Source organism: Phasianus colchicus, chromosome 2, assembly GCF_987193195.1.
Source record: "Phasianus colchicus chromosome 2, bPhaCol1.hap1.1, whole genome shotgun sequence".
Taxonomy (NCBI): domain Eukaryota; kingdom Metazoa; phylum Chordata; class Aves; order Galliformes; family Phasianidae; genus Phasianus; species Phasianus colchicus.
The window spans coordinates 51,197,574-51,212,264 of record NC_143437.1 but is presented as its reverse complement, the minus strand read 5'-3'; the positions used below and the strand labels follow the sequence as shown (position 1 = coordinate 51,212,264).

The window sequence follows — 14,691 nt, the reverse complement described above, 5'->3', positions numbered from 1 at the left end:
ACATAGACTTGCTTACAGAAAGCTTACTGTATCCTAAAGTAGCTTCTTGAGCAGGATGGGCATATTCTAAAGGTCCTAGAAAAGGCACATGTAGTACTATATTTCATATAAATCCCCAAACAGACAGAAGAAGTGACTCCATCCTTTAGTCCTTTCTTGTAGATACTAAACAGACAGACATTTCTGTTTTGACTTAAGGTAAATATGATACATATGACAAACTGCAATAAACCCACTTAATCTCATGTGGATACAATAATTAAATTGAATCTAGGACAGAGAAGACCTCCCTCTTATTCCAAATGTGCTGTACTAGTGACTACAGTTCCGGTAACACGATTTAAAGGAAAGGTTTGAAAAAATTGTATCAGGATAGCTAGCTATCTCCTCACTGCAACACATATGAGGCAGCTTGATCTTGGTAAGTCCCTTCCAACTGAACTGTTCTAGACTAGTCTGGTCTCATCTGGTCTGGTTCCCTCTTCCTTTGATTTCTGGACCTCTTCTTCCTGTTCCTCCATTTTGTTCTCTTTCAATTTCCACTTCTTAATTTCACCTCCTTCATCCGCTCTTCTCTTTGGAGCCAGTGTGAGTCCTGCTTATATTCTGACTTCCCACTTTCCAACATACACGGTATACAAGATTGATTCACTTTAAGCACATTTTACAATATCCACACAAACATCTGTAAGTTAATTGCCCCAAGGGACAAGAGTCAGGCTTGACATTAGTTTTGGTTTTTGCTTTCTAAAAAGTGTGTTTATCACCTTTTGCCAGGGGTTGTTCAAATGAGAACAGAGTTAGTTTTCCCATGCTGAAAAATATGTAAATTAGGACAGCATTAGGAGACTTGCTCAGTTGCACACAGTGTTCAGCTATACCACAATCAGGCCTGTTTCTTCACAGCTTCATCCTCTAGCATCGAAGTCCAGCATCTGATAGGCAGAGTTGCTACCCACATTCATAAAGCATACTGCATTGTGTAAAATCAATTCCTAGGAATTTATGCCATCATTCCTGAAATTTGTTTCTCGAAGCAGTTTTAGGAAACAGTTAAGCCTAAAATACACAGCATGACCCTGAGACGGGAAAATATGACCAGAGTAGAATGAAACAATTGCAATGGATCCACCTTTTTGCTACAAGAATACCATTTTGCCAACAGCAGAATCAGCTACACATGCAGCTCATTCCGATGAGAAGAGTATCCCAGTAACATCTATGTGAGTAGGGAAGAAGAAAATACCTTTTCTCATTCCACCAAAAGGATCTTTATTCGGCTCGTATGGCATCCTTCCCATCATATCTGGCATGTTTATTCCCTGCTGGTATGGTGCATTTGGCGTCATGGAGTTTCGCTTCGGGAATGATGAATCACTTACATCAGAAAAGGGATCATGCACACTAACTGCGCTGTTTCTAGCAGATGAGAAAAAAGAGGCATTAACATCATCGTGTGTTCATAAGAACTGTGAAAACAGACCAGTCTACAAAACACTGCTGCGTTTGTCAGTGATCACCACAGGATACATCTGAGGAAGAAGCAAACAACTTTCACCATCATGAAAAAATCTATCCTTTTTTTCCCCAAGCTTATCTGGGTACTTACCGGAATGATCAGGGTTTTTCACCTAACTGTGCATGTTCCTATAAGCCATGTAAAAGTCTAAACTTTTCTGAAATTTCCAAAGCTGTGTTCCTCACAATAACATAAGCTTCATACGCTGTGTCAAATTAGTATTACTTTTTATCTGTTTCATATACTTCTCCTAAAGACTAAACAGCTACTATATTTACCTTCCTAATATCATTTCTGAAAGGGATGCCTTGGTCTGTCCAGCTGAATTCTCTGCCATCTCACTGCTACTGTAATTCTTTTTTGATAATACTCTGAATCTGTGCACCCAGGAAGGAAAGCTGTAGTTCTAAGGTGCTGCTACTGGGTTCAACTTCCCACCCCAATACACATATTCACATGCTCTAGCTTGTTTGATGCAGCTCCTAATCCTTCCTCTCTTTCCTTCTCTTCCCTCAAGAAAGAGATGATTTTTTGCCACTTCTAAGGCTGGGTTGGCTCACCACAGAATCAGATGAGTGCCTGTATGGTTGAGAAAAACTAACTTTAACTGCTATAGAATAACAGCATAAGAGAAAATGAAGCAAAGCCTATTTCATACCTGCCACCCTGCATAGGTGTCATCTGTCCATGAGGTGTTGATGCTGGTGTTGGAGGCTTCAAATCGCCTGGCACTTCTGTCATGGAATTACTGCCAGTAGACTGCGGAGTCTGTGGGCCTTGCAAGGAACCAGAATTAGCTGGAAGATTAAAGAAAAAGGAAATATTAGAAGGTAGTAGCCAAATTACTGCAGAAATAATAATAATCAGTGAGAGAAACTGGTTGTTTCCCTGATCGGCCTGCTTATAGCATGCATCTCTACTTCCATAAAATCCTCTGAGACCAGGATATGCTGTGAGGTAATAGCCATCATCTTTCCTTGAATCACAAGTTTAAATCGCTGCCTGAAGCAAAACGAATAGAAATCATCTAGATGAAGGATCATTTAAATCAGAGGTCAGAGGTACAAAGTTAATTGTCTATAGATTACACCAGAGTAGATGAAAGTTGTTCTTGGGCACAGCTTCTTTATATATATGATCACTACCACAATACAGATATTTATAAAGCAAATTTAAACCAGAAGCCTTTTCTACAAATTTAAACCACTGTATTAATATAAGAACATAATCTATTTTACTACTAAAAGGCAGGCATTTCTGAGATGAAACATGGCTAATGGTTAGGGGCACACTGCAACCCTATGCCATCTTTGAGACAATGTGGCACAAGATTGAATTCAAGAAATTTAGAAGGCCATCTGGGGTAAGAAGAAAGCATAACATTGTAAAAATAGCGATGGACAACTTAATAAAATGCAGCTAGGATCACTGTAGAGCACGTGTAACAAGATCAGGTCAATTCTGCAAAAATTTTTATGCTGAGATCTCAGACAGCAGTGGAGTACCTGCACTACTGGCCTCCTTAACCATGGTGAACAGAATCACAGAACATCCCAAGCTGGAAATAGCTACATTTTTGATGTGACGATAAATGGAGAGAAGCATGTAATGTTCTACTCGAAACTGAGCAGTAATAAGAACATTAAATGAATTTATCATATAAGCTAATGATAAATTACATTCACAATAGTCTTTTAAAGTAGACAGTGCAGTTTCTATTTTCATACAAATACTGAGAAAGTCCTCCTCCAACATATGATGTGGCATTTTTCTCAGTTAGAAGGTGATAGATGGGCATCAGTAACAGTGCCTAAGCTTTGCATCACACTGCCCTTGTCTACTTTGGTGTCTGAAGCAGGAATTCTTCCCGAAAACTTGTAGGATCAAGTCTTTGGATGCCATTTTCCAACAGAAAAAATCACAAACCTAATAAACTTAGAAAGACACGGCATTGGCTTGAGAGATCTTTTTTCTTATACAAACCTTCATGTGAGCATTTTTAAGTGCCTGACTATTGTCATCCAACAACTAGTTAACAAAACTTTATAAATTACTGTTAGAGGAAAAACTGGAAGCAGCAGCATGGGCTGTTCTTCTCTATGTGAAAGAGAGAGTAGTTTATAATTGACTCAGAATCCTAGAACACACATCACCCTGACAGGCAGAGCTTGTTTTTAACCGAAGAACACCCTTTTTATGTGTTTCATTTGTATCTGTAACACATGTTCCACTATCTGGAAATCAGTCTCAGTAGCGAGAGCATACGTAAAATGCACATTTTGTAGACCATGTTGCTCCTGTCCTCACCTTTCTAAGGTGTGTTTGGATTATATTCACACTGTAATGAGGTTCAAAAAAAGGTCAAGAAAAGCTCTCTGATAGCATTAATACAGTTACAACAACATATGCAACAGTTAATGTTACAGTTGACTGAGGGCTTTAGTGCCATAATAAAACATACATGTAAAATAATAAAGAAAGTCATCACATTCACATAAAATGAGCCTTTTGTATATAAAACCCCTGGGTGAGACAGGATCATTTTCCTGCCTTTTTGTATCCTAAGGTCTACTGCACTTTAAACACAATGCTAGATTACTTCTAAAAAGCTTGAAAGCATTTCTGAGTTGTCACATGCCATCATCTTGTTATATCAGAACCATGTAAGCAAACATCTTAGTTTACCCATATACTCACAGTAAAAAATGATATTGCATCATCCTGCACATTTCTCTGATGACTGGCTTTTAAGCACCAATTAAGTTCTTCCCTATTCTACCTGAGCAAAGAAATTAATTCATATCTAAAATAAATCTAAATAAAGCAAGTAAAATGCTCTTTGGTATTAATGGGCTGTGCAAATATTCAGAATCTTTTTTACACATAACTGTTATTTTTAGATGCCTTTTTTTACAAGGAAAGTTTTAAGAATGAAAAGAAGACATCCAACTGAGAACCTGCAAGCTACATTTCTATCTATTTGGTGGTAGTTATAGTTGTTCCCCCCTATCCTGACACTTTTCTAAATGACTGCTAACAAACATATGAAAAATTGAAGGCAAATACTATTTATAAAAAGTGCAAAGTTTCTGGTACTGTTTAGTTAATGAACTTTGCTCTAGGCCTCTGCTGGGTCAGGCACACTCCTACAGAGAAGGGACTGCAAATGTGTCAACCTCTGGATTAGGTCATCAGCCACCAAAAAGAGCCCAAGTGTGGGTGTATATATATATTTATCCATGTCATATGCTCATAGGCCACTGAGTAGTTCATCTATATTCTAGTATTAGTGTCAGTGGAAAAAGCACATCCTTGAGGAAGAATAATCTAAGTGCATACTTGAAATGTTTACTACTGGTAGAGCAGATATAATTTTTTAAGTAAGGTAACTCTTTTCCTTGTAGGATGTTACTTAGAGCTTTGCAGTGTTTCAGCCAATCACAAGGAAGTTAACCAGATGGATCTTCTCCTCAAGCTCATTTTTTTTTCTTGGTCCTCTAACAAAATTCTGCACAATCCCAGGCATATGAGTGAAATTAAACTTTTTACAAGAGTTCTTAGATGTGTGGCCCTTTTTCACAGTGTCTGAAATGCTGATTTGTGTCTGGGCAGAACAGGAGAGATCACACAAAGGGCAAAACATGGCAAAACTTAGAGAACTGTCACTCAGAATGATACTCATGACGTAAATGTCTTGGTGGTTCAGTTTTTCTTATCTGCAGAATGGGAATCACACTCCTTTTTCTCTTCAGCGGCTACTGCAAAGGCTGATTAATTATTTTATAAACTTCATACGCGGTTGTAATGAAGACCAAGAGAATAAAACAAGGAGTGAAGTTACAGTCCTCTGTTTGAGTCTGACTGAAGACAGTGGCACAAATAGAGGCCATCAGTGAGAACTGAAGTCCTACACACCGTTCACTCAATGGCAGAATCACAGCACTGCTTGGCTTTTTCCTTGCAAAGCCTGCATAGCAGTGTGGGCTGCTTTCAGGAAAGACACTTTATTTACCAGAGCAGAAACACGAAGATTAAAAAAAAAAAAAAAACCCAAACATTAAAAGAAGCATTTTCTTGCCAGCAATTTTTTCCCTCAAGGAAAAAAAAGAAAAAAAACCCAGCAACCTCTTGAAATGCCATTAATATGAGGCCTGACATGCTCTCTAGGATATGCCTACCTTTTGCCAGAAGCTACAAATGTATACTCTAAAGTAAACAATGGAAAGGTTACTGAAGGTTAAGCACATTCACACACTCCAGCCCAGCAACCAGCCGCCACGCTGGGAGGATAATTTACCCGGCACAAACCCAGTGCCCCACTCTGGCCGGCTGGGGGCATTGGCTAGAGCAGAGTCCCTCCCGGCGGGAGCGGGGTGCCCTGCCTGCCCCCCTCCTCCAACCTCTAACCCATCCATCTTCCGTGGGGATTCCCTGGCTGGCCTCACCACTCGCTGATGACATCACCTGTCTGCTAAGAATAGCACTTCAGTCAGTCAGCCAAGACGGATGGGTTTGGTTACAGAGGCGCCCATCAAAGGGCTGTGGAGTGCCGCGTCCCCCCGCTGTCCCCTCCCCAGGTCTTGTTTCTCTGCTGCCAAGGAAACGCTCCCTTGCTCTCCTCCCAGAACATGCACATGTTCTCCAGGTCTATTGTGACTCAGCCTCTGCTGACACCGGGGCCAGCAGCTGTGTCTTACTCAGGAGCATCGCCCCTCCCAGCTGTGCCTCAGAGCCCATCCTGCCCCTTCGGCACAGGGTAAATACCTCAGTCTGCATTTTTGAGAGTCACACAAACTGCACAATGCAGCCAGAAATTTACAGTGCGTTTGCTGCTGGTAGTAGTGATGGGAAATCCCAACCATGGTGCTACAAGAAAATGGACTAACACATGAACCCAGACTACTGCATCACAGTCCCCTAAGTTCAACTTGCACATCACATCTTTCCCTTGAGGGGGGCGGGACCTGCCTGCTCCAGTTGTCACACTGTATTTCCTAGCATGCCCACTACAGTGCCCCAAGATTCACTTCTGAGGCAGCCACACAGCCACCCCTTTGGATGAGGGACATCTGCAAGAACAGACTTGCTCTGACCCTGTGCTTCTGCTTGTACATTCCTGAGCATCTACACTGAACAGGAACTTGATTCTCCCCTGTTCCAAGAAGGTTGGTACAGAGCAGTTGAAATATTTATTTTCAGAAATTTTATGAAGATCAGCTGGTTTTTAAACTCTTGTGACCCAGATCTTGTAGCGTCAGCTGTAGAATTGAACAAAATACAACAGCCCTTCTCTGAGACAAGTCTCCCTGCTTTTTTTTTTTTTTTAAATGCCCAAAGCACTAACAGTGCCACTAGCTCTCTGCACATGGATTTGGCTTCAAAGCTGCTCTGCCTATGCTGAGCTAGCTGCGCAACAGAAATGAATGGTTAAAGCAAGGACCCTCTGACGCTACTGTTTCTTGTTGTATTGGGCTCCTGTTTCCTCTGAATGCCAAAGAGTAACAGATTATCCGAAATACATCCACAACTCTACTTCTTTTGTGCAGCTAATGCTGGCATATACTGAAGAAAAAGGAGCAAGAAAAAAAGCTGAGTATTAGAGAGAACAGGCCTGTACTCTCTGCAGCGTCTATACCTCAGCGGGATTTCATGTACTGAAGCTGAACACACTGGGAAAGCCTTTCTCTGTAGAGAAGTGCAGTCCATTCAGTGACACGAGTTCTTTTCTAGCCAACAAAACAAATCTTGAGATCTTTGCTTGCTTCCTCCTCTACTAGTTTCTATGTCCTGCTGTGTTTTTATTTTAGAAAAATAGTTTCAGTTCCCCTCATAGACGGCTTCCTTGAATGTTATGATAAATTTAAACTCGGACTTTGTCATTTTCATCTGTAGTGCCCCGATACAAAGGACTCAGTAAAATGGTACATCTGGTATTTCTGTTCCTTTGTTTCCTGCCTATGTATTTAAATAAGGATTCTTTAACTCAAACTTCAGCTGATTCACAGTGATTGTCCCTGAACAAACTGCTGAGAGCAGTGCTGGAGGGGGATGGGCAAGGGAGGATACCGCAAAGCACAACATCCTTTCATTTTCAGTACTGCTGCTGTTTTCTAAAACTGCTGTTTTAGAAAGAGATGAATTTCCTCCTCACCCTCCTTTGTGAGCCTGAACAGTTTCATGCCCCTTAACTGTCTTCTCAGAAATGACAGGTAAACACAACACCTTTTAATTTCTGCACTGGGAAATATTCTAGACATACATGCTCATTTCAGATCAATAAACATTTGGACTATAGGTTTCACTTCTTGTGCTGAGTGTATTTCTCCATCTTCTGAACTAACCTTATGAAGTCATCTACCTACCTTATGTATTAGGCAATCAGCATTGGGGTACCTGATAAGTCTAAATGCTAATGGGGGAGAGGAATTATTTAAGGATTTACACAAGGAAATGTAGCTAGGAAGATTTTAACTAAACACTTTCCCAAATCCTTATGCTGAAAAATACAGAAAAAGATCTAAGCATTATCACCTTTATCTTCTGTAAAGGACAAAGCACTATCATACAAAATGGCCAAACCTCTTTTACATGATGTTAAAGGTTTTTGAATTTTCTGGTATCCACAATAGGAAATCTCAAAGTAGTACAATACAGCCTGCAAACCCCTGGAGAGGTTGCTGGGTCCCTGACTCTCAACATCCCATTTTCTGCCAGTGAAGTGAAATACCATAAGTTATTAAATACTTTTCTGTTATTGCCGTTCACAGGGAACTGCTGTAAACATTCCAGGAATTACGTTCTCTTGGCACTAACACAAGGTGATCTGTGTAACAGTACTTGTGAAGGTAAGTATTAGCAGAATTATTCTGTTGCTCAGAAAAGTCAAATAACCAGCAAATCAAAGGAAAATTTTCCTCTTCCATGGGCAGTCTAGATGTCAATGTAATAGAATAATACTTATTACACCTTTTCTTAAGTGCTTAAATTTGTCACTGCTAAAGATTTTCCCTTGAATATCAGTCATGACTATCAAATCTTTTGAGTCTTAAATTAAATTAATTTAGGAAGAAAACTGTGGTTCCAAACACCACACTGTACACGTAAAGATCAGCCAAAATTAATCATTTCCAGTTTTGATTTTTCAGAGAAGATGAAAACGGTAATGCTAACAACTTATCTGGCACACAGGATTAACAACAATAGAATAAAGAGCGTGTGTCCCTCCAGACTACAATGTCTGGCGGTGGGGATACACCATGCTCTCAGCTCTCTCCATCTGCCATACATTCAACATGAGCCACATCAGAGCAACCATCTGAGATCCACTCATTAGCCCAGCATCTGCCATCCTGCCTCCAACTGAAGCTGTACCGAACAACAGCCAGGCTGAAAATGCAGCTTCAGAGTCGTGGTAATCAGTGTGCAGGCAAGAGGATCTCATCTTTAGATAAATGGACAACCCTAGTGTTGGCTGCCTCATGTCACACAGCACAAGCACATCCTTGCAGAATTCTTTCATCTTGACTAAAACAACGTAACTCTTTGAATCTTAAGGGTATGTTGGCAGACACATCTTGAGCAGCAATTAGATATATAACTGTGGGTCACATATCTAATCTGACTCAATTCAGGAGCCAGATCAAGTTTAAAAACAATGTATTTATTCTCACAGTTTGTCTAATATTAGCAAGACATGCTTCTAAAGATATAAACAGCAACCCAGTGAATATCTTCTGCGTTTAAAAAATGGTTGTGTAAGAGGCTGCATTTTTTTTCGCTTACCAGGAGATGGCGGCTGAATCTTAGGTTGTTTCTTAGTATCTCCAGTGCTGAAGACTTCTGGAGGGGGCTCCTCCCCTCGCTCGATCTTGCACTCGAAGGCAAACAGGTACTGAATGTACTGTTTTTTCAGGGAGCTGGCTGCACTGCTCGAAGTGCCAACGTTCAATGTTGTTGCAAGCTCGCGCCACTTCTTGTTTTTATTAACCTAGCACAATAAATGGCAGGATCATTGGTTTGCAGCAAAGTGGTTTGTTTAAAAGTCAGGAGACAAAAAAAAAAAAAGTACTTAACGTCTTGGTTTACTTTTTTTATTTTTCTCTTCTAACTAATGCTCATTACGCCCACATGCAGTAATGCATAGACAGCATTTACAGTTATAAAACCATTAAGGAACCTGCTGATAGCTACATAAAAAGCTTTGTTCAAAGTCTTCTGCATGGTGCATCTTTTAAATGCCTTGCACTCTTCCAGGGCCTCTGCTCTTCAGTTAGCAATTTATCTCCAAGCAAATGCACACTCACTCTCACTCTGACACCCACCCACACCCACCCCATTCTAATTAAAAAGCAGCTTCTGAAAACTAATTTAAAAAGCAATAACAGCATTATTCTGCAATTTAAGTGTTTGAGCACTGATATGAAAAATATTTTTTTCTCCAGAATAGCCACCAGCTGTCAGACAGTTTAGCCTATAATTCCTGGTTTGAGTCCTTTCACTTCACAGCATCTTGCAGGGACAGATCAATGATCCTTTGGCTAGATGAGATGCAGAGTGGAGTGAGGCCCTTTAATTAATTATGGCAGACTTCAAACACACAGGGCTAGTCCAGCAACACCCTGTACTGCAGTGCTGACTGCACAACTCTGCTGTGAGTCTTGTTTGCAATGCGAGGCTGAGAATATCCAAAGATTCTCTTCCTGAGTTCCTCAAACACAGCTGATCTGTAGTAACAGCTTAGTTCATCTGTCATCCTGGATGATGCCACTGGCTCATGCACCTATATCAGACAGAGTATTGTTTTTTCTGTACAATCTGATGTCCCAAAGTTCATTCAACCAGTTGTGCAATTGTTAGGTATGGTCCAAGGGAGCACTGACATAAATGGGCCTTGAGCATCTGGGCCTTTGTTGAGGAAGAATCCTGATTCTTGCATGCTATGATGCTTAGGACTTGTCCTGAGGCCTGACATTCTATAATTCCAACTTATCTTCACTAGCCTTTACAAAACTACAGCCTAACTACACTAGCCTTTACAAAGGTTATCATTAGCCATACTGTTCCTACGCCCATCTGCCAGCAAAAGAAATATTTCTTAAATTTCTCTGTGTTTAATAACATCAATACTGCTGCCAGACTTCTGAGGATAGCATTAGTAGCAGGCAGATTTGAATGGCTATACAAAGTGTTTTTATTTCTCTGGTAGATCTCACAAGAACTCAGGAGTTAAAGAAAATATTTTCCATAAATTGCCCCTGCTGAGGCTTGAAATCCAGCTACACAGCCCTTTGTGCCTACTGACGTACAGCTAAGTGGTACATAATGAACACATTGCATAATGCAAACAGAAATATTCATGCCTAAATGCCCACTATATTGGCATTTGAAAGAAGGCTGCCAACAGCTGGTCTGCTCATGTTGGGACCCCATCAAAAGCACGTATTTGGAGAGCATGTACTGCTGCTGCACAGCGACGTTCCCTGTCACTCTCTGGGCAGAATCAGGAGATGTGCAGTGTAGCAGCTGGAGTAACAACTTTTTAGGAGAGCGTCACTCAGATGCATTTAAATAAATCTCATCAAGCAAAGCACTTTGCCTCACAGTAGGCCCAAACAGATAAACATGGTGATCATTCATGTGGGCATACCAGCAAAACCAAGAGCCCTTACTTTCAGTGTCAATTCTTATCAGTTCTGTAGCACACAATTTTGTAACTCAAGTTCCTTCAAAAATCAGTGTAAGTGAACAGCATCTACACTTTGGCAATACATAATATCTGTCATTGCAAATTAACATTGAGTGCCCCAAAATAAAATGAATTTCCATGTAATAAGCAAACACTAACAACTCTCTAGAACACCCCATTTGTCCCCCCTGCTTTATTTTTCATTCTAGGAGTCATGCTGTGGGCACAATCATGCTGTATGAGGCAGAGCAGCTGCATGATACAATTTACCTGTAATAAAGTTTCTCAGCTAAAAGTAATCAAATCTTTATGATGCTGGGGGGCATGAGCTGATCACTAAAAATGTCAGGATACCATCTCTTGCCCATATATAGCATTTAACAACAGGCAAGGTGAAGTGTATTAGGTTTCTCTGCCTTCCTCTAATAACAGGAATAGCTAACACTTCTGGACTTGGGTCAGTGATTTAATTCAGCAGTCAAGTCCTGTGTTGTGAAGCGTACTATTAATAACAGCAGTAATAATGGTATTAATTAATGTTGGAAGTTTCTTTCTTGAGCTAACCAGATAGATCATTAAAATGTGCTCATTTTCTAAGGAGCTAATGTGACTTGCTATATTTTTGAGATAATATTTTCTAATTATTGTAAAATGATATATATTTAAATATTAAATACTCCATAGACATCTATCTACACCCTTATCTTTAAACCCTAGCAAAGCACTGAATATGCACAAATGCTCTTGAATTCACAGAAAATAAGGATCTCAGCTTTTCACAGTAGCTTCTAGCACCTGGCCAGACTGACCCTGTAGATGAAAAGGATGCTTTGTAAGCATTAGGAAAGGAGAACTAATGTCAAATACAAAATCTAAGTTTGCAAATACTGACAATTTACTAACTTCTGATATTGCTAGACAAAGGAACACGTAGTTTTGCTCTGTGGAGGTCAGTCATACAGAACCCTATGTATGTTATTTCCACGCATTCCTTTGCTAAAGTTCCAGCTGACTGTTGAGTACACAAACAAAAGCTTCTTCAGTCTGTGGCGTAACAAATATGCCCAGGAAGAATAAGGCCACAGATACTGTACATTCTCTATTCTAATATAGCACTTTTTTATTCTCAGCTCTGCCTACTTTCATTTCCCTTCTTCACAACTAAGAAATTCATCTTTTCTTTGTAATGATTATGTTTGCATTGCAAACCAAAATATCCTGTAAGTGTTTTCCAAAGACAGGAAAAGCACAGTCTGTGTCTAAGACACAAGTGCACTGTGTAGAGACAATCGGAAATGAAAGATTTGGGATGAAGGACTATGTTTTCAAGAATCAATCTACCACTTCTCTGGAGAAATGAACTGATTTGTCCCAGAGGCAGTACATCTATCTGGGAAGGATGGATTTCCAAATCTCTTTTCTTTCGGCTATTTCCTTTCAGCTCTATCATCTGCTTTTTACATGCGAATTTGATGCAATGGCCTTTTCCTCTCCCCTTTTCTTAGCAGCATTACTGGAATACCGTGAACAGGCAACAATGAACTGTCTACACCAATGATCAATTTTCTTTCAAACTGTAGACTTTTAGAGCAATCACATAGCCCAAGATGAACTCCAGACAATCATAAAAACATACATATGATCAAACTCTACTTAATTCTGTTTTCAGGGCTGTAAATGTGATTGTGTAACCAGCAGGAAGTATTCCAGAAAATGGTGTGCTGACTTCCCCAAAGATTTGCTGTGAGGCATCTCTCACCTGCGCTAAACCTCCAATCTCTTTGACGCAGACATACAGCCTGAACAGGTCCAAGGGCTTCTTGCCCACAGCTGGCAGACTGGCCACAGGTGTGCCCCTCTCCTCCATGAACGTGAGATACCGGTCTACCCACATCTTGCGCTCTGGTTCATTGCCAAGTTCGTAGACTTTTGTGATCTTCTCTCCAGTTGTGGTGGAGGAACTTGATTTCTGAATGGCAAAAAGAAACAAGAGTTGGGGGAAGGGTGGGAAGGGGAGGGAAAAGAAAGTAAGAAACTCACAACACTGAAAAAGAGAAGATGTCAAACAAACTAAAGCTATCACACAACAGTCAGGAATGAAGGCTACTAGTTCAGGCACAAACAGTACATTCTGTCCATATACTGAAAATTCAGCTTTTTAATTAAAAGGGCCCAAACTCCCCATTCTCATGTTTCTTTCACCAATCTGAACTTTGGATCCCAGAAGGCAAGTTTCTGATGTTGCCTCATTTCATTTTAATAACAGATACCTCTCACATAGTGCTTCTCATCCACTTATCTCAAAGTGCTTTGCAAGCAGTAATTCTGGCAAAATTGAAAACAAGTTTGTCCCACACAGCTTATACTAAAAACAAACTAATCAACACTCTCCCTTTCCACCTTAAAAAGGGCTAGAAGACTTAAAAGTGTTTCAATGGAACAGGAATTGCATGAAGATAGCCTAATGCATGGATTACAAAAATCTAGTACCCTAGTGGGAGTGGTACCTAATTTAGAGAGTATTGCTTTACTGTCTGTTCGCGCCACTGTTGGCCAAGAGAAAGATGATTAAGAGTGCCTACAGTACAAGGAGATTGGTGGCAATATTCTTTGAGAACTGTGAATCAGCTGCTTGAGCCAATAATGCTCAGGAGTAGGTAATACTCTCCTCTCTTAAAAAGACAACAGAAGATGGTCATTTCACGTGTCCTGCCTTGGGAAGAGAACGTGCATTGTGACCTGGGGAAAAATAGGATTCACAGCAATCAGAGCTGAAGCACCATCAGGAAAAGTGAAAGAAGTGGAAAGAGTAGAAGCACAGGCCCAAACTCTTTCTCTTGCTGCTATTCTGACTTGACAGCTAACAAAAGCTCATGCTATCTCAACAAACTTTTCTTTTTTTTCTAGGGACAGAGAAAGCACTGAGGCTGCTACACAAGCTGGAACACGTAACTTCTCACCATATCCTCTTCTTGCAACTGTCAGCTGGGCTCTGTGCCATGTGTGGATGGACCACACACCGTCTAAGGCCTCTGATCGGACAGCAGAGAGGAGCTGCTACCACTGATGGCAGACCCTCCCACTTGCACAGGGTGAAGTGATTTGCCCTGCACTGGAAGATGGAGTGTCTTAGAACTAAACACAAGAGAGAAAGACTGATATAAAGCTTTGGGAAAGGAGCCAAGTACATGAAGGGAAACATACTCTTTATACAGTAAAATCCTAAACTTGCTTGTTGACTGCAGTAGATGTGTCAAAATCATCTAGTCAATCACTCTTTTCCTCCTTTGCCTTTCCTTACTTTGAACAGGAGACAGTACTGCTCTAAAGAAAAGAACATCTTAATTCTAGTTGAACACTTCTAAACAAGACTCTAGAAGTGTCCCATGGGTGCTACAGCCACTTGTGCATGCCCCCACACTGTGATGGTGAGCGCTGGCACTTGACACAATGAAAGATGCACCATAATAGCATCCAACTGCCAATG

General features: G+C 40.5%; 1 protein-coding gene and 1 long non-coding RNA gene across 14 annotated transcripts in view; one reads left to right on the top strand and one right to left on the bottom strand.

Annotated features, from left to right (window-relative positions):
* The window catches only part of ARID1B (AT-rich interaction domain 1B), a 317,322-nt gene that overhangs the window by 13,102 nt on the left and 289,529 nt on the right, over positions 1-14,691 (bottom strand). For all 12 annotated transcript variants that reach the window (XM_090135650.1, XM_090135644.1, XM_090135646.1 and 9 more), the window contains 4 exons: positions 12,964-13,173; positions 9,302-9,506; positions 2,178-2,316; positions 1,247-1,419 (listed from right to left, as the gene is read on the bottom strand). In XM_090135650.1, coding sequence (XP_089991776.1) covers positions 1,247-1,419; positions 2,178-2,316; positions 9,302-9,506; positions 12,964-13,173 — 727 coding nt within the window. The remainder of the gene's footprint in view (positions 1-1,246; positions 1,420-2,177; positions 2,317-9,301; positions 9,507-12,963; positions 13,174-14,691) is intronic.
* LOC116241093 (uncharacterized) lies at positions 6,171-14,200 on the top strand. Of its 2 annotated transcripts, none has more exons than XR_004169449.2 (4): positions 6,171-6,275; positions 8,287-8,364; positions 9,305-9,407; positions 12,874-12,960. It is a non-coding gene; the product is annotated as an uncharacterized LOC116241093 (long non-coding RNA). The 2 variants fall into 2 exon arrangements; XR_004169448.2 differs by lacking the exon at positions 12,874-12,960 and adding an exon at positions 14,112-14,200 and having other exon boundaries at positions 6,172-6,275.